The 19858-nt window shown below is 39.7% G+C and overlaps 2 protein-coding genes across 2 annotated transcripts; both read left to right on the top strand.

The window, feature by feature from the left end:
• Positions 1-1001: 1001 nt before the first annotated feature.
• LOC113672950 (histamine H2 receptor) lies at positions 1002-2988 on the top strand. Its single transcript, XM_027189295.2, has one exon. It carries the CDS (start codon positions 1744-1746, stop codon positions 2731-2733), a length of 990 nt encoding a protein of 329 aa, XP_027045096.2. The 5' UTR covers positions 1002-1743; the 3' UTR covers positions 2734-2988.
• Positions 2989-6440: 3452 nt separating this feature from the next.
• LOC113672939 (uncharacterized) lies at positions 6441-17114 on the top strand. Its single transcript, XM_027189286.2, has 2 exons — positions 6441-6658; positions 9105-17114. The coding sequence occupies exons 1-2, from the start codon at positions 6560-6562 to the stop codon at positions 13191-13193; spliced, it is 4188 nt and encodes a 1395-aa protein (XP_027045087.2). The 5' UTR covers positions 6441-6559; the 3' UTR covers positions 13194-17114.
• Positions 17115-19858: the final 2744 nt, after the last annotated feature.

The following is a 19858-nucleotide window of genomic DNA, read 5'->3' on the forward strand; positions in this document are numbered from 1 at the left end:
GTAGCTTTTGACAAGTTTTCCCGAGTGACATTAACAGATTCTGCACGGTAAGAGACTGGGCCACTTTGAAATACAACTTATCGAGCAAACATTTATGGAAATTTTAAACTAAATCAATTGGAGTAACAGGGTGAAAAAAAGGTTTTCTTTTGTTTTAAGTTTGCATTCAGTAAACACATTCGAGAGCTTGAAATTTCACCACAATATTGATACAATATATTTAAGATGCTGAGATTAGTTAGCCGACTCGAACATACTGTTCAAGCTGTCCCATATATATATATTGTTCTTCGTCACGTTCTGTTCCTCAAAAAAGTGTTGTTCGAAAAAGAAAATTTCCGAGGGAGTTCGAATTCAGGAAAAGTGTGGCTGCAAGCGGTTGTTTCCTGATTGTTTACCGAACCCTGACGTTTTTCCCCGTAGATTTTACAAACGTGCAATATCGTTCCAAATTAATGACAGTCCTTCAAAACAATTCCGCAAAGAACAGACATAAAACGAACAACAATTACAATGAGGTTTTGCACAATCATTTACTTCCGAACGCAAGCAGTTTCTAACAAAGGCCACTTCACCTACTTGCCGGGTGATTCATTGTATCAAACTTTGTTGGCGAGTAACTGTAAAAAAACGTTTTAAATTGATCTTCGTTGCTTGGTTGCAAGCTGCATAAAGTTACCCTGCTTTCTTTTTCATGCAACGTCCAAGTCTTAACGTTTTTGAAGAATACGCTTTTGATGATAGAAAACTTACAGAAACTAAATTAAAAGCAACGCCTGCGGAAGAAAAGTTCGTTTAGAGTACCAATTATTTTTACTAGTTTAATTGCTTGAGTAGTAAACAATTTTTCCATAAAAGAAAAGCTGTCACCGTTGGCTGATCGAAATCGAGATTTTTAGGTATTTTTAATCAAAATTATTAACGACATTAAGAAATACGATTTTAGCTTGAATAGCTTCCTTGTGTAGCTAGGAGGTAAATTAAAAACAGGACAGTTCACGAGATTAAAGAAGGAATATCAACCTTAAGGTTTTATCTGCTGCACGTAGTTGTCTTACGTAAAAGCTCCATAAGGTTAGTTCCCCTGTCATTGTCGACAGATGATCAAATACGTTTTTACTTGGCTGGTGAAATTAAATAAAACCTTAAACAAATTTTTGGGAAATCTTTATTAAAATTGCATGTTGTGCTGATGTCGAGGCGAACTTCACCAGGAATCAGTTCATTGTCACGAAGAACAGCAATAAGTTTCTGAGAATGACAATCATCTTGATTGGCATGAAGAGAACAAAACTTCCCCTCGGGTAACCTTTTGGAACCTTTTGGAACGTTATTTTAGTCCAACGATATTGAACTTATGAACTGCTAAAGTTGCATCGTAACGTGTCGCAGTTCACTATTTCAGTAATGGCTTGGCACCGTGTTCAGTGATAGCGTGCTGGCAAATTGATCATTGAAGCGTCTATGTTGAGGTTTTCAATTAATGCTAATCGTTAAGACAAGTTGCTTGTGGCAACCAATGAAAACGCTTTTTCGAGCCATATGCGCGTGAAGTGAATGACAAATTGCATAAAAAGTAATGAATACCATTTTAGCTGGATTTAACTAAGAAGTCAGCTAGTGTATACCTCTTAACAAGAGGATCACCTGCACTGAATTTTCTAAAGAAACCACACTCAGCCAGATTAAGGGAACTTAACGAAATTTTTCAACTATATTTGCGCATCGAAAACCTATAGCATCATGTCCGAAGAATGCCTAGGGGAGCTACATCACATTTCCTCAATATTTCTTGCTGTTCTTCACGCCATATCTGGTTTCCTCTCCACTGCTGGAAATTTTGTAGTTCTTCTTGCAATCTACCAAACGCCTTCATTGCACTCAGTGTCAAATTATTACATCGCATCTTTGGCTGTTGGAGATTTTCTGGTTGGCGCGTTGTTAAGTCCTCTTTGGGTGACTAAAAGCGTCCTTAACGTTTGGCAAAACGAGCATCCTCTCACAGTAGCAGCAGAGCTGATGTCAGTACAAACATTAATAACTACAACTTTTAACCTTGCTGCCGTGAGTTTAGATCGGTACTTGGCCATAATAAATCCAATGTATTATGTTCGTGTGGTGACATTGTTTCGCTGCGTGTTTTCAATCGCTGTGATATGGTTGTTTTCCATAGCGTTTTCGTGTCTTCGTTTAGTGATCACAGACCCATTGGACCTGCCAAAATTGTGGATAGCTGTGGCTGTCATTGGATACACTCTACCATTTGTGGTCATCAGTTACAGTTACTATCACATCTACAAAACAGCGCGGCGTCAGTCAAGGAGAATAGAGGCTGAAGCCAGGGCCGTATCTACTGTAGCCGCTGAAGCAGGTTCGTCTGATTCGGTCGCCACCGAGACGAAACGCAACCGAAAAGCGGCGAACACAATCGGTGTAATAATCGGGATTTACCTACTTTTGGCTTTTCCAAGCATGATTGTAAGCGGTATTCAACTCGTAACAACAAATGGCTGCCTTAAGATTCGAATTATTCGGGTTTGGTTCTGGGGAGCACTATGCTCTTTCAGCAGCTCTGCGGTAAACCCGTGGATATATGCGGCACGAAATCGCGATTACAGACGAGCATTCAAACGCATTTTCAAATGTTGGTTTGCCAAAAAAACACGCGAAAGAACTATTGCTTCCACCCGTGCTAAAGTCGTAGATTCAATAAGAGAGCAAAGTTCGATGTGAAACTAAACTTAATAGATTATATTGTAATCTTATCAGTAAATATCAGACCTATCGAGTCAGGCAGTTGAAAAACTGTGAAGTCGAAAAAATCATGCTAGTTTTGTCGCAATTTTCAGAATAACTTTTAACGAAAATACTTAATGAAATATTTATAATTCAATTCTATGTTCCTACTTTATTTCGGACCTTTTTGCAACATTTTTGTTAACCGATGAAAATGAAATTTTGAATAAAGTTTCTGTGCTACTCGCATAATTAAAAGGTGTCATAAGAGCGTTTTAAGCGTTTCGTGCAGTTTTGCTTACTTTGTTAGAGTCAAACTTATAAACGTGATCCAGCTTTTTACGTTCTCATCAGTAGACACTTTGGAATATTTTAATCGCGGCACCGAGAAATTTGCTTTTATCACTAAATTATTTTTCCGGATGTGGCATTCATCACTTCAACATATTTTTATGCATTACCTTCAGTTTCGTGATCATTTATAACTTTTCCGAGACAAGGTAGCTCACACAAGCGAGTAAATTAGACACGTTCTTAAAAACACGAAATGGGCTCGTAAAAATTAGACGCGAACTTTTGACTAAAATATTGCTAACTCCATTTCTGTGCAGATTTAAATGTAAGCAAAGCATATCAGCTTCGGTAGGTGGCAATTTTCATTTTATCAACAAAGTACTGACAACTCCTCGATTGCGAAGACTTCCACTCGAGTCATTAGTCACAGCGCTGTTTATCTTAAAGATCTCTGCCTCTTGTAATGTATTCTTTCACATCTTTGACCAGGCAGCTTTTTTTAATGAGCGACAAAATGTGGAGGAAAAAAATAAACAATGTATAATGACAGATGTCTTCAAAAATTTATACGAAACTGTGTTTATGCCAGGAGCTCACTAGGTTGCGCTGAAACCGTGAAATAGCAATTAAGGGTTGTTGAGTCCTATTCCTAACCCAGGATGTGTTTAAAGAAGTTCCTGTTTCTCACATTCACTTTTCTATGTAACAGATCCTCTCACAAACGTGTCCAGATCCTTTTAACTTTTCAGCATATTAACAAAGAGAAAAAAAAATTCAATCAATGCCAGACTTGGACTGCTAAGATTAAGTTTACCACGTCTAAGGCCGAAAGGATATAGATAAAACATGATTGAATCATGTAAAGAGTTTTCTACGTTCAATTTCGCACAAATCGTGGAAATAATTTCGTCAGCGCACTGCTGTTCGATGGCACCCTCGAGCTGAAATAATTAACTTGAGAAAACTAGAAATGTAATATTAGGAATGAATTTCAATAGAGTCCCAATATCCTATTTTCGTTTTTAATTTTAACGAAAAAAAGAATCTTTTCGTTCATTTTATTGATGTCTTTTTAATATAGTATGAGCTGATCTTCACAAATATCTCGTAATAATTGTTAAAAAACCAATGATTTTCTTGTTGGCTTTTTGTCTTTCAGTTTTCCGTAAAAACCCTGTAATAAGAAACTGTTATTTGTTTTAATAAACGGATTTTTTGTTCAACCAAAGGAAAAAAAAAAATGTTTTCATGGCAAACCGGTCGAACGAACCGCGTGATTTGGAAATATTTATTGAAAAAAAAATTATTTTGTACTATCATTACCATTCTCTTTGTTTTTTAAAGGCGTGTTTTTAATAAAATCCAGTAATGACGCTGCAAAAACGGATAACTTTAAAAATAAGTGAGGAGAAAGTCGTATTCCTCGTTTGAAGAAGAGTGGGTTTATAATAATTTGTTTTAACACTCACAAACGTGGATTTGTGTTGCACAATTTAAAAACCCGTCAAACTGGTTCTATCACTGGGCTGTTTAAACAGATTTCATTACTGACTCATTAAACACTGTCTCCTTTTTTTCCCCCTTTTTTTCTCATCGGTGGAGTAACTTGTAATCTAACAGAATAGTAATGACAGAGTTAATACTGGTAATAGGACCGAGTGGAGTCCAATTCGGTCTGTTATCATATGAGTGATAAACAAAATCGGACGACCGCGAAGCGGGAGTCCGATTTGTCAATCATGAGTCTGATAACAGACAGAATTGAATGACATGAAGTCCTGTTACCAATTAATCATAACCGTTTCAATTTCCGTAAAGAAAAACAAAAAAATTTAGGTCAAACATCTCTGATAGAGAAGATGTCTAAAGTACAAAATTCCTCCATTTTGGAAATTCCCCAAGTGGTTGTTGCTATAGTTTTTGCGATCAATTCTGTGATTGGGTTTTACTGAGTGGACTTAGTATGATTGGCTGCTTCAACTGTCCGATTACAGGTGTCTGATTACAGCCAACCGTCCGAATACACTGTCCGATTACAACTGTATATAATGAGTAGTGAAAAATAATGCAGCTAATGCACCAATCACATTTGGGGAAATTGTAATAGTTGTGATTAAAGAGGTAAGCATTAAGCCTATCCTTATATAATGAAAAAACCAGCTGACCGTTGTCTGTTTAATCATTTGAGGAAAAATTGGTTTGAAATCGGCTCACATCAAGAAAATAGAATGTTCACTTTGATTGCCTCAGAAACTTCATGAATACTGTTAATTTGTATTGTTATCTAACCTCATCCGTAAGGGCCGCAGTTACTGAGTTTTCCGATACTTATTCAATTTTTGACTAGTTCTGAAGTTAAGCTTTCACTTATTGGGAAACTTGCTTGTAAAATTTACAAACAAAGATTGACAAGTTCGAGGTTTCCCAGCTCAGGGTCACGTAAGTTACCGATTGGAAATTTATTTGTATCATGGTAGAGAGAATCACGGATCTGTGCAGTACAATATCTCATTAATTAAACTTTATTAGACAACAACCGTTCATCAGCGTTTACGTCAGAAATGGTATAAATGTCTTAACACACGAAATTAAACGCAGCACGAATCAAATAAAGTTTATGCATTTCTCCTAAAATCACGACGACCGCGGTTATAGCTGCATTACCTTTTCGCGCTAGATTTTGAAGAAAGAAACCTTCAATTATAGTGCTTTGCTTTTGATAACGTGCATTCAAAGTTCAAATTCAGCTTTTCATATACTTACACCTTTAGAGTACATTACAATATCAAAAGAAATGTTTGAAATTACGTTTATAATTGGTCTCTTGCTGTACCACAATCAACATGGTGTAATCACTCGCTGCTTGCACAAAACGCAGTCAAAATGAAACGCAAATAATCATTATCTTTGTTACGCGTCCAAAATTCTGCCTGCTCTTCTAAGTCCTGATTATTTCAGCTCAAAAACTGGAGTAAAAACAAGATCATTTAAATTCCCAGGTCAAAATCACAATCATTCTTTCTTTTGTATTCTTCACAATAGACTGTACTTTAGCCAGAAAACCGCATTTTTATGGACAAAATGCTCATTGTGCTTTGTAAGCGCCTGCGTGACAAAGGACGCGAAACCTCAACCGCAAAACAAGGGCGTATGTTACTGCAGTAAACATTGCAGGCTGCACAAAGAGATCATCCTTAATTTCGTTTGACCGTTTTCTGAACAACTTCACTTTTGTGCTGCGCCACCGTGGGAAGAGACTTGCTCAAGCAGTCTCTCCAAGTATATAATAAGACTCTAGGGAACATACCAGTGGGAATAAACTTTGTTATTCCACGGATTAGTGAGCCAATAGTGCTAGAGAGTGATTGTTCCAAATAGAACTCAGTAATCTTTTAAAGTTCGCGTCCCTTTAATACTATTTTAGTCCTCCTACCTTCACGGTTAGGGGAATATTTTCTCTGTCTGAACGCTTTGCCCAGTCTTTGCTTCTTGCTGCTCTTATCTGCTTTGAGCTGATCGCGTTGCTAAAATGACCAGTCTTCAAGAAGTTACAGGAATCAATTTTGAGATCGTCCTCGAGACGTTTCAACAGGACTTCAAGGAGATTGTGATAAATCAGAAAAATGAGGTTAGAAATGTTCCACGTCCGATTTCGAAATATTTCCGTAGATTTAATCTCTTGCTGCGGCATAAGAGCTTGGATTATCCAAAATCTTGATTTTTTGTCATGTGTAAAGAAGTACGGCATTATCTTTTGCACAGAAATCAGGGTCAAATGCTGCACGGGTGGCGAAGGGCAAATAATGTTAGGCAATGTTGACTCTTAGGATAAGAATTGCTTATTAAATGTCCATTTTTTTCGAAACTCAGCAGCTCAGATATGGAGCAATTTTTAATTGTCTCTCAAGACAGAATGATCGTCTTTTGGCGTGGAAATTAGACTTATTGATCTTGTTCTCGAAATGCCAAGAACCAAGTTTCTTCAGTGGGTGTGGTTGAGTTTGCTTACCACGAACAATTTCATCTGTCATTTTTACGCAATAGTATTCCTCTCTATTTGAGGAATAGTTTCTCGTTGCTGATTCTTCCGATAATGGAAAAAACTTTGCTGATGTTTAAACAGTGTACCTTTGTTAAAGAACCATGATTTTTGTACAAATTAGCAATCTTTGATATGTTGCTCGGATTTGTTCAGCCTTTCTTGTGCAATATTCAAAAGTTTCAGAAACTTAAGTTTGTCCAGCCAGAGCGTTGCTTGTGAATTCAAAGATGAGTGCGCTTGAAATATCGAGAAACAAGACTGTCAATGCTTATCGTTTCTTTAAAACAATTATCAAGAGTTCGTTACTTAATTTTTGTTTTTAAATGCAAATAATTAGGTTCGTGTGTTTGTTTGGAAGTTGCTCCCTCAGAGTCCTGATAAGGGGACAAAGTTCTAGCTTTTGCAACGTTGCTTGAACGAACTTTGAATAACATTGTTTTTAGTCTAAGAAGTCTACGTGTTTCAATAACCGATGCATATTTACGGGGGCACCAAAATTACATCCTAAATGTAGGTTGAGTTTGATGCAAAATATGCGAAATCTAGCTTAAAAGTGTTAAAATAAATCGAATACGCTGGCGCTGTCGTGGATGTTTGACAAATAAGTTAAAGGAGGTCCCCAGTAAACATCCTTCAAATTGACTTTCAATTTGTCGGTTAGTCTCTCACAAATCACTCATTGATGAATTGTTTTATCCAAAGGAATGAGCGATATGAGCCTCTACCTCCAAACAAACTCATTTCGATTTTTTGTGGCAATGGAGAGGCAGAACTTTCCTTACTGCAACCAAGTTACACCATTCGCAAACGGATATTTGAATCCTGGTAAACCTAGGCAAGATTGACTCTCTTATATAACTCCTGTACAAAACCATCGAAGAATGAAACAAAAAAGGTACAATTATGTACTCCAGGAAGATTTGCATACCAATTCCAATCGAGTGAATTGACTGAGTCATTATAGTTCTTTCTGTGATCACCTCGTATTTGAGAAATTTACTATGGAAGCGTCATCCTGGAAATCTAAAATTACCCAATTTCAGTTTTTTTTCCCGATGAAATCTTTCAAACCTTTAAAAACGTTTTCCAAAAGGGGTTGTTGGCGTCTTTTGTTGTTGCTACTGAATTAAATTGCGCGCATATAATTACACCAATCACACCACTAGCGAACAGCAAATTAGAAGCGGGAGAGAGAAACGTGCTGCAAAAACGGATGACATGTAGAAATTTAGATAATGTGAGTAACGAATTTTTCGGGAGAGAAAGCAGAAGCTAAGGAAAAGGATAATTTGGTAGAATAGTTTAGTATAAATTTAGTTTTAATTTTTTCTGAACGTCTCTTTTGTTTTGGGTAACAAAGGCTTTAAATTTGATATTGGATGTTAAATTTGATATTGGATGCAAATAAATTTATCCAACCACAGAGCAAAAGCTAAGATTTTATATAACCATGCCGCCATATTAAATACAAGGAATGTATAATTATTAGCTTAATCATTACTGAATTTAAATGAAGAATTCCTCTTTATCATTATGCTTGCAGAACAACATCTTTCGGAAATATCTATCTGCCTTTTAGGTTTTTAGGCTCAAATAAAGCACAGAATGGTTAGAATAGCAAAAAATTTTCACAAGAGGCAAAGAGATGGACAGTTTGGTACACCTCTCGTTCAAACAAACAATTGTTTTAAAATCCATCAGAAAGAAAATCGATGAACATAGACTTTTATGTCGGAGTTAATTTCCGAGGCAACGATATATGATAACAAATTCTGTTACATTTTTAGGATTTATATCTGTTTTGGAAAATCTTCCATAATTTTGTGTTCATACAAGCATCCAAAACCGGTCTATTCTGTCACTATGTAGCTTTTCAGCTCAGGTCACCTGATTAGAACTGTTGAAGTGAAAAAGCTTCAATCTGTCTTCGATAGTTTCTCAGAGCGTAGTGAGTTTAAATTCAGATTTAAATACGGTTTAACTTTATTTTAGGAATTGAAAACTGACACATTTCATTTGTTTTATTTCCAAGGAATATTTGTCTACGTTGGAGAAAAATGACATCATTCAGGAATTCGTTTCTCTTAATGAAAAAATCAACCAATTGAAAGAAAGCTTTAACTGTGTTCATCTGGAAAAAGGTAAGATAGATGAAGCTTTTGCAAGTTTAAGACACAACCACGAAAGCCCAGGATTTAATGGCGATAGATTTGACAACCTTGATTTGGCCACCCAGAGGATCTCAGAACTTCAAGAGGAGGTTAAACGATTGAAAGCCGAAGATAAAGGAACATCTCTCAGTCAGTTTTCTTCAATGGAGACTGCTCTCAAGCGAAGCCAAGAAAGAGAAAACGAGTTGCAACACGAAGTGGTGAATGCCGAGAAGAAGATCTCCAGCTTGGAATACCAATTGAAGACAACAAAAGAAAAGTTGGATACCGCTGAACTGTCCATCAGGGATACTGAGAAACAGGTTCTTACCCTGAAGGAGGAGCTCTTGTTGTTCACGAAAAAAGAAGCAGAGATGGCGGGAAACAACAAGCAAAGTGAACTCCTGCAAAAAGAAGTCAGAGATCTCAAGGCGAGTATCAGCGTATATTGTCAAGAGATTTCAGAGAAGGATGCTGATATCAAGAGACTTCAGGCAACCACAGCAGACAAGCAAGCCATCATGGAGGGGTACGTTGCCGAAATTACCAGGATGAAAGACGCAGCAAAAACTGCTTCCTCACCAAGCCAAGAGTACGAGTCCTTTAAGCTTAAATTTGATGACGTTTGCAAAGAAAGGGATTCCTTACAGCGTGAAGTTGCCCGGTTGGTTGCGAAAAAACAGAATGAAGTCTCCATTCAGCTGGAAAGTCAGACTGTGGGCTACCGCAAGCAACTCCGTGACAACGAACTAACAATTGAACGCCTGCGCAGTGAGAGCCTAAACTTAAAGTCTGAGAACGAGGCGCTGAGGGAAAGGGCTGTATCATCAGTTTCTCAGGTTGCAGGGAGGGAATATGACTCACTTCAACGACGTTACGACAGCCTTTGGTCAGAGAAAGAGGTCCTACGAAAGGAATTGGACGAGATTAAGACCAGGGATCGCAGTTCTTTCGTCAGCATGGAAAACTACCGACAAGAAATCAGGGAGAAAGAGATCGCCGTAGACAGGCTTCGTTCCGAGAACATCACTTTACAGGCCCAAATCGAGGCTCTGAAGAGGGAGGCAGCTGACATCAGCAGCAGCTCTTCATACACCATGAGGGTGCAGTCTAGTTCGGTTCAGCTGGATAACAATGAAGAATTCTACCGACAGGAGATCAGAGATAGAGATTCTGTGATTGATCGTCTGAAGTCCGACACAATGACACTCCAAACTGAAATTGATGGGCTCAAGCGGGACATGAGCGCTTGTTTCAGTAGGACCGAGTTCGAAGCTTTGAAAATGAAGCATGATGAGATAGTGAGAGAAAGAGATAGTCTCCGTGAGCAGCTGATGGAGGCCAGATCAACCAGCGAAAGGGACGTGTCCATTCACTTTGAAAGCCGGCTGGAAGGCTACCAGCAGGATGTGAGAGAGAGGGAGGCCTTGATTGACAGGCTACGCTCAGAGGATCTAGTGACCAAGAGCGAGTTAGAAATGCTCAAGAGAGAGGTTAGTGGAAAGTCCTCTGTATCTGATGGATACCTGGGTGAAATTGAACGCCTCCGCCAAGATATCGTGACCCTGAAGACCAGCAGTAGCGACTATGAGGCTCTAAAGAGAACCTATGACGAGGTTTGTAAGGAGAGGGACTTTGTTCGAAATCAGCTGATGGAGTATAAATCTCAAAGTGAAAACGAGATCACTACTCATCTGGAAAGCTATATGGAAGCTTACAAACAGGATGTCAGAGAGAAAGAGGTTGCCATCGACAGGATGCGTTCTGAGAATACAACCCTAAGGGCCGAGTTGGAAGGACTGAAGAGAGAAATGTCAACCTTTTACAAGAGGAGTGAGTACGAGTCGTTAAAGTTGCAATTCGATGAGATGTGGAAAGAAAGGGATGCCCTACGCGAAGAGCTGATAGTTTTCAAGTCCAAGGCTGAGCGCGATGTCTTGATCCAGGTGGAAAACAAGACTGTCATATTCCAGAGAGAGATCAGAGAGAAGGAGATGGAATGTGCTAAGCTTCGATCTGAAATGATGTCAATCCAGATGAATTTGGATGTGTTTAAGCGAGAAGTGGAGAGCAAACAGCACTTGATCGATGGTTACCTGGCAGAAATTGAACGATATAAAGGCGACATTATTACAATCAAGTCCACCACAGTCTCGAGCTCGGAATACGATTCGTTGAGGAGGATGTACGATGGCATACTGAAAGAAAGAGATGCCCTGCGACTGGAGTTCATTGAATTCAAATCAAACAGCGAGCGAGAAATGTCTCTAAAGGTGGATAATCAGATTAAGATATACCGAGATGAGATCAGAGAGAAAGAAATCATGATCAGTAGCTTCCGTTCTGAAAGTATGAAGTTCCAATCAGAGCTTGAGACGTACAAGAGGGAGGCAGACAGTAAACAGTTCATGATAGAAGGATACTTGACAGAGATTGATCGTCTGAAGACCGAGATCAGTGCGATGAACAAGCGAATTATAGAATTCGAGTCCATAAAGCGATCTTACGAAGATGTCTGCAGAGAGCGAGATTACATCCAGAGGCAGTTCGAAGATTTCAAGTCTAGGAACGAGCAAGATAAGGCCCTTCAAATTCAGATCCAAACTGATAGTTTTTGGCAAGAAATTAAAGAGAAGGAGATGGCCATAGAGAGATTCTCGGCGCAGAACAAACTTCTCATAGGGGAAGTCGACGGATTGAAGAGGGAACGCACTACTCTGTTTAGCAAGACAGAGTATGATTCTTTAAGGCAACAATATGAAGAAATGTGGAAGGAAAGAGATATTCTGCGTGGACAGATTTCCGAGATAAAGTCTAAGTGCGAAAGAGATCTTATCGTCCAAGTAGAAAGCCGCACCGAAACTTACCGAACTGAAATACGTGAGAAAGAAACAATTATCAGTCGCCTGCAGTCTGAAAGCCTCAAGTACCAAACCGAAAATGATGGCTTGAAGAGGCAGCTGGGCAATCAAGAGGCTTATTTGGTGGAAATTGATCGCTTAAAGATGGAAGTGAATACGTTGAGGTTTCCAGACATTCGTGGCAGCGCAGAGTACATCTCCCTACAGCGATCATACGAAGAGATCTGTAAGGAAAGAGATGGACTTCGGGGCCAAGTGGTGGACATCAGAATAAAGGGAGAACAAAAACTTGAAGGCCAAGTAAAAATCTATCGTGAAGAAATCAGAGAGAAAGAGATTGCAATTGACAGACTTCGATCCGAGTGCATGGCATTCAAGGCGGAGATTGAGGGTTTGAAGAGAAGCCTTGGCAATCAAGAGGCCTATCTAGTAGAAATTGAAAGCTTGAAGAAAGAAGTGAACACTTTGAGGTTTCCAGACATTCGTGGCAGCGCAGAGTACATCTCCCTACAGCGATCATACGAAGAGATCTGTAAGGAAAGAGATGGGCTTCGAGGCCAAGTAGTGGACATCAGAGTAAAGGGAGAACAAGAGCTTGAAGGCCAGGTTAAAATCTATCGCGAAGAAATCAGAGAGAAAGAAATTGTAATAGACAGACTTCGATCTGAGTGTATGGCATTCAAAGCGGAAATTGAGGGTTTGAAGAGAAGCCTTGGCAATCAAGAGGCTTATTTGGTTGAAATTGAAAGCTTGAAGAAAGAAGTGAACACATTGCGATTCCCAGACATCCGTGGTAGTGCAGAGTACATCTCGTTACAGAGATCATTTGAAGAGGTGTGCAAAAAGAGAGATGGAATACGAGGCCAAGTGATAGACATCAGGATGAAAGGAGAACAGGAACTTGAAAGCCAAATGAAGATCTACCGCGAAGAAATAAGAGAGAAAGAGGTAATGATTGAAAAATTACGTGTAGAGAACATGTCATTCAGAGCCGAAGTCGAAGGATTGAAGAGAGACCTCGGCAGCCAAGAGGCTTACCTAGTGGAAATTGATCGCCTGAAGAAAGAGGTGAACACACTACGTTTTCCTGACATTCGTGGTAGTGCATAGTACATTTCGTTGCAGAAAACATACGAGGAAGTCTGCAAAGAGCGTGATGGACTAAGAAGTCAGGTTATCGACATAAGGTTGAAAGGAGAGCAAGACCTCGACAACCAAGTGAAGATATATCGTGAGGAGATCAGGGAGAAAGAAATCGCGATGGAAAAAATACGCGTTGAAAGCTATTCATTCAAGGCCGAAATTGATGGACTAAAGAGAGATCTCGGTAACCAAGAAGCGTACTTGGCTGAGGTCGAGCGCCTGAAGAAGGAGGTCAATATCTTGCGATTCCCAGACATCCGTGGAAGCGCAGAATACATTTCTCTACAGAAGTCGTACGAAGAGGTTTGTCAGGAGCGTGACGGTTTGAGAGGTCAAGTTATAGACATAAGGATGAAGGGAGAGCAGGAATTTGAAGAAAAAGTGAAGATCTACCGCGAGGAAATCAGAGAAAAAGAGGTAGCATTTGAAAAAATCCGCATGGAGAACATAACATTCAAGGCCGAAATTGAAGGATTGAGAAGAGATCTCGGAAACCAAGAGGCTTACTTGATTGAGATTGATTGCCTAAAGAAGGAAGTCAATACCTTACGATTTCCAGATATCCGTGGTAGTGTAGAGTACATCTCCTTGCAGAAGTCGTATGAAGAGGTTTGCAAGGAGCGTGATGGATTGAGGGGTCAAATTATAGACATAAGGATGAAGGGAGAGCAGGAATTTGAAGGAAAAGTGAAGATCTATCGAGAGGAAATCAGAGAAAAAGAAGTGGCATTTGAAAAAATCCGAATGGAGAACTTGACATTCAAGGCCGAAATTGATGGACTTAAGAGAGATCTCGGTAACCAAGAAGCGTACTTGGCTGAGATCGAGCGCCTGAAGAAGGAGGTCAATATCTTGCGATTCCCAGATATCCGTGGCAGTGCAGAGTATATATCCTTGCAGAAGACGTACGAGGAAGTTTGCAGAGAGCGTGATGCACTTAGAGGACAAGTGATTGATATTAAGATGAAGGGAGAACAGGAAATTGACAACCAAGTAAAGATCTACCGAGAAGAGATAAGAGAGAAAGAAGTAGCAATGGAGAAGATGCGTGTAGAGAGCTACTCATTCAAGAGCGAAATTGAAAGTTTGAAGAGAGATCTTGGAAATCAAGAAGCCTATCTGATTGAAATAGATCGTTTGAAGAAAGAAGTGAACACACTGAGGTTTCCCGACATCCGCGGTAGCGCAGAGTACATCTCTTTGCAACGAACATACGAAGAAGTTTGTAAAGAGTGTGATGGCCTTAGAGGACAAGTAATTGATATAAAGATAAAGGGAGAACAAGAAATTGAAAGTCAAGTGAAGATCTACCGTGAGGAAATTAAAGAGAAGGAGGTAGCCATGAACAACTCCCGCTCAGAGGTTATGACACTGAGAGCAGAAATTGAAGGATTAAAGAGGGAGCTGGCCACCACGAAGCAGCGAGGCGAGATGGAAGTGGAACGTGTGAGGAAGGAATCGATGGTAATTAGCCCCTCCGTCCTTCGTAGTAGCGCCGAGTTTGTGTCTCTGCAACATTCATTCGACGCTGCTTGCCAAGAGAGAGACAGTCTTCGCCAGTAGATTATTGAGCTCAGGTCAAAGAACGAGCGAGAAGTGGCAATCCATATCGACAATCAAGTACGAGTGTACCGAGACGAGATTAAGGAGAAAGAGGCTGCATTGGGGCTATTGCGTTCTGAGGTAATCTCCATGCGCTCTGAAATTGAGTCGCTCAAACGTGAGCTGCGCATCGCAAAGGATACCCCAGCTCAAAATCCGAAGGTTGAACAAGAGCTGTTTAACTTGAAAGCAAAATATTCAAAGCTTCAAGAAGAGTATGACATATTGGTGCTTGCAAAGAGCAAACTGGAAGAGGAGATGGTGATCAAGATCAACAGTGGAATGGCCGACAAGCAAGAATACATCTACAAGCTTGAGAAGGACAACAGGGAGTTGAAGTCTTCCAATGAGTATTACGAGAAGACCGTGGAAGAGAAGAATGCTGCTATCAGTGATATGCGCCTGAAGATTACAAGCTTGCAGAAGAAGATCGAAAACTTAAAAAAAGACGTATTTGTCGCCGATGAAGCCTATGAAAAAGCAGAGCTCCGACTGAAGGAAGTTTTGAAGTCAGAGTACAAGCCAGTGACGACCTACGAGGTGCGTCGCTACAGAACTACTTCAACAGCCGACTCCCCGACTTTCAGCAGTTCAACGTCAACTTACACGGTAAAGAAGACGTCCACTGATACTAATGGTCTAGAATTCAGTGCCACCTCTACGCCAATGAAATCCGCCGTAGAGGGAGAACGCAGCGAAGTTATTCGCAAGAGTGCTGTCGTCTCATCAGCTCCGCTTGACAGTGACCTGGCAAGGGCTGAAGGAAACTTTAACAACAGTGAGGATGTCGCCGCAACCTCAAAGACGATTCTGATCACAAATGTCGCCGACGGAGATTCTGCTGAGGTTGGAAGTGCCGGGTCTACCAAATCGACCGTATACCGTTCTTCGTACTCCAGTCAACCATCCGTGTACAGAACCAGCGGCACCACTTACCGCACTACCACAGGGCGTACCTCTGTCACAGGAGGGTCGGGCTATAGCCGTACATCGTACCCTACCGGGCGTAAGTACTCTGGCCGTTACTCCGTAACAAGGAAGTTTTACTAAAGAACAGGAACAATCTGAGGACTTACCTTTGCTGAGAGAAAATGTCAGCATATATAAAACACGCATTTCATTCGAGTTGAAAACAGTAGATTTTTAGTTTTTAGTTAGTAACTTTAATTATGTCGTTCCAAGCAGCCTAAGTCGCTTTTTTGCAGACGAAACAACAGCTTGATCGTGACCAATCGCTTTAGTAGCCTGAGAGCTTTAAGAACCAACTGAAAAGTTATTTACAACTGGAGATCGTTTGCAGGGTTTTGAAGACTTATTTTGCCGTTTTTTTTCTCGTGGTCTAAATATTTATAACACTAACTTTACTAGTTTATCTACAGTACAAAGAAGGCCTTTCGGTTTTGTTACCATTAATGAAGCTCTCAATTTTGATTTTGAACTTCGCTTATTTTTTTCCTTGTTTATTTGTGGGAACTGAGGTTTGCTTTTTATCGAGTCTTTTCTCGAATTCTTAGTGATGAGTGGTAGTGAGGTAGTCAAGATTGAAGAAAGAAAAAAAATACTTTCGCATGAATTAACAGGTGTGAATCATGTTTTGTGATTGCCTGAAAAAATTTGGATTTTACTACTTAAACCTAAACTTACCATATTTATTCATATTTTTAGTTTTGAGTGAATCGTCGCGTTGTTTTTTCTTGGATCTTACTCCAATTTTGAAAGCGTTTTATTCGTTGTTAAAAACAAAAAAAATAAACAAACATCGTATTACAGTGTTTCGATCACTGTTTCATTTCATGTAATCATTTTCTTCGTTTTGACTTTCCATTTGCAGTGAAGTTCTTTTTGCTTGTAAAAACAAGCTCCTTCCTAGGTTATTTAGCATTGACACGTAGTAGTTTTTCTGTATTGAAAGTGTAGCTTTCTAGTTTCCATTTCGCACACACTTCATTTTTATTTTCATGTTCTTATGGCATTACACCATATGATACGTTTTCGATGAGCGGAACACACACACACACACACAAAAATCCATATAATTTCAGGGGTGCAGTTGACTTACAACTCAAATTCTCCAAGCAATTTTACCAAATGTGCGGTGAATTAAAAAGTTGTCTTTACCTCCATGATACATGGAGATAACCCAACCTACAGCGATACATGTTCGACCACAAAGGTTGTATGTAATTTTTAACCATATGGGAACCTCATGGTTCCGTCATACGTTTGAATCACACTTCGGTTTTTCCCATTTTTAACGTTGTAATAAATTTGGGCTTACATCAATTGCAACTTTGTATGAAGTGCTTCATTTTTGAAATGTTTTTGGAGGGGTAACAAAGCTTACTGATCTATGTTTTAGGAAAGTTTGGCCCTTAGTCTTAAGCTTTGTCTTTGAAATTGTTTCCCCTTACACCATTATAAATATTCGGGTGCAGGGAGGGGGGGAGTGGTAGGTGTAGGGGACTACTCTTTTGCTGAACGTTTTTCCCTTTTCTTTCGCTTCTAAGAAAAGCTTTCTTTACTTTTTATGGCTGATTACCAGGGTGGGTTTCTGACATGACTGATTTTAAATGAAAACAGCTCGCACAATCAAATTGGGTACTTTCAAGAGAGTGTCATCTAAAAATACCAAACCCAAAGTTGAAGAGTTATATCGTATCACAAGTCAAGTTTTAGTGGCAGTTAAAGTTCGATTCCACTCAATTTTTTTTCCTCAAATCAAACAATATCGTTGGAAAAAGACGCTATTGTTGTTGCCGTCAAAACGCAAAACGAAATAGAATCAAACCCGTCCGTTTAACTAAATTGTTTACCTTTTACTTCCGCTGAAACGGTTCCTTTCGTCAGTCCCATAAAGACACAAGCATTCCCTCATTCAACTATCTAGCTGTTATTAAGCGCACTTGCCGTGTTACAGAATTGTCACGAGGTTAAAGAAACGTTTCAAAAGCTGTTATTGTCCGTGAAAACATATTTGGACTCTGCTGACAACCACAACTGATGCTCTCGTGACGAAAAGTTGAACTCGTATTTATTTCAACGTCTTATTCATGCATGCGACACAGCGTATATCGCGCGTTGTGTATTCCACATATTATGTCTCTACAACAATGTGATGCTTCGTAAATTTCGCACAACTGAAACCCGAGGAAAACAACAAAAGTTGGACATGAGCATTCTGGTGAAACAAACGTTTGGCCAGAGAAATGATATCTGTTCCCTGAAATTTTGGCCGCGGAGTGAATGAGTTATCTGTAATGCTGTCATTTAATGGGAACCCTGTGGATGTAACAAGATGGCGGTTGGGTGCGTGAAATGCTGACGGTTTTTTTTTTATCCTTCGAGTTAGCTTTAGACGATTTGTCATTGAAATGGAACCTCAGGTGTGTGTTAAAGGTTTTTAGCTTAAAACTACTATTCTGGTGATTCTTGTGCATCATTTTGACACAGAAATCAAACACTTAGAGAAAAAAAAATAAAGTGAAAAATTAGAATTGAATCAAACATGACTCGTGACTCAAAATTGATTCGCGCTCGAATTTCAAATACAACGTCGGGCAGAAAAAGGTTACCAGAACTTTCGAAAAACATGTCCTAAGTTCTTAATGGAATATGAGTTGCATTTTCATGTTAGGTTTTTAAGACTTTTCAAGAGAGTAAGCTTTTAGAGAAACTATGGTGCTGCGTCAGTAGGGTTTATTTCAAGACAATTTGGATTTGTCACCTGAGGCTCTGTTAGCACGAACCTAGTTGACCTGGCTGTGTTGTGTTCATGTGAGAAATTTCAGCCCGTTTGCTAAAACGAGACAACGCGCGTAGATCCTGGGGATTAGTTCTTGGCGCGACATTTGAGAAACAAAACAAACATGGCGGCGAAACGCAAAGTCATCATTTTCGCACCTTTCTGAGCTTTTTCTGCTCTTGTAGCTGTATAACGCAGCTAAATGGGATACTTATGCTGTGGAAAATACAGCAGACAAAGCACCATCATGCCATCCGTGCCGCCTTGTTGCGGAAGCGGAACTACTGTCTGCAAAGTTGGAGGCGGATGAAGAAATCTGCTCACTTGCCGCCATTTTTGACCACGTTGTCTGAGGCCGCACTCCGCAAGTGGCCTAATCGGTGACATACGTAGTTGAAAAAAAATTCCATCCCGGTAATCGAGTGTACATATGGTATAAATTTCCTGCTCGGTTCCCGAGATCCCGCTCGGTAAAAATTGAGATCGGGAACCGATCCAGACAACCCGCTCATATGAACACGTCTAGACTTTTTAAATAGATTAGAGATGTGCCAAGATCTCGGAAACCGGGCCAGCCCGGTCAACCGCGCTCATATGAACTGAAACCCTGACTTGATAAAGTTAGTTGGCCACTGTAAAGAGTTTCTGTAGGTGACGTTTCGAGCATTAGCCCATCGTCAGAGCAAATGGCGAATGGCCAAAGCTCGAAACGTCAGCTTTAGAGAATCTTTTCTGGGCCAATTTACATTATCGATTCGGGCGATAAAATTGAACTAAATTATCTATATTCACCACTAAGTTCAGCCGCCACACGTTTCCTAATTATCACAGCGAATCCAGTCGAATGAGACGGATACGCTTTCAGAAATTATTTTTGGGCCGCCTATTGAAAGATCAGGATCATATCTTGTCAAGTTTATTTCAACAGAGTAGCATGAAAAGTGTGTTTGTTTGGAGTTACATTTAGCTTGAAGTTCTCATGAGTAAAAGAAAAGGTCCTCCCCTATTCAAGAAAAACTAAATATCCGCTCGCGACGTTATTAGAAGAAGTAGCGTAAGCCCGAATTAGACTAGCAATACAAACAAGTGTACGCAAGTAGATTAGTAATATTGATCAAGGCTGCCTCACAACAAATTGCCTTTTCTGAACACTTATCGTAATTTTAAAATTGCTATTGGAAATAGAGTGCTCATTGCATCCATTCTGTCAATAAAAACTGACTGTGTTTTAAATGACCAAAGTTCTAAACTAAATTGGAACCTGTTTCTTTTACAGTTTGATGCTAGC

This window comes from Pocillopora damicornis, chromosome 6 (assembly GCF_964200805.1).
Source record: "Pocillopora damicornis chromosome 6, jaPocDami1.2, whole genome shotgun sequence".
In the NCBI taxonomy this organism is placed as follows: Eukaryota; Metazoa; Cnidaria; class Anthozoa; order Scleractinia; family Pocilloporidae; genus Pocillopora; species Pocillopora damicornis.

Excerpts from the sequence above, each read along its gene's own strand:
- LOC113672950 (XM_027189295.2), top strand. The coding sequence starts at position 1,744 with ATGTCCGAAGAATGCCTAGGGGAGCTACATCACATTTCCTCAATATTT.
- LOC113672939 (XM_027189286.2), top strand. The coding sequence starts at position 6,560 with ATGACCAGTCTTCAAGAAGTTACAGGAATCAATTTTGAGATCGTCCTC. Across the intron at positions 6,659-9,104 it reads TGATAAATCAGAAAAATGAG|GAATATTTGTCTACGTTGGA; the intron begins GTTAGAAATGTT and ends TTTATTTCCAAG.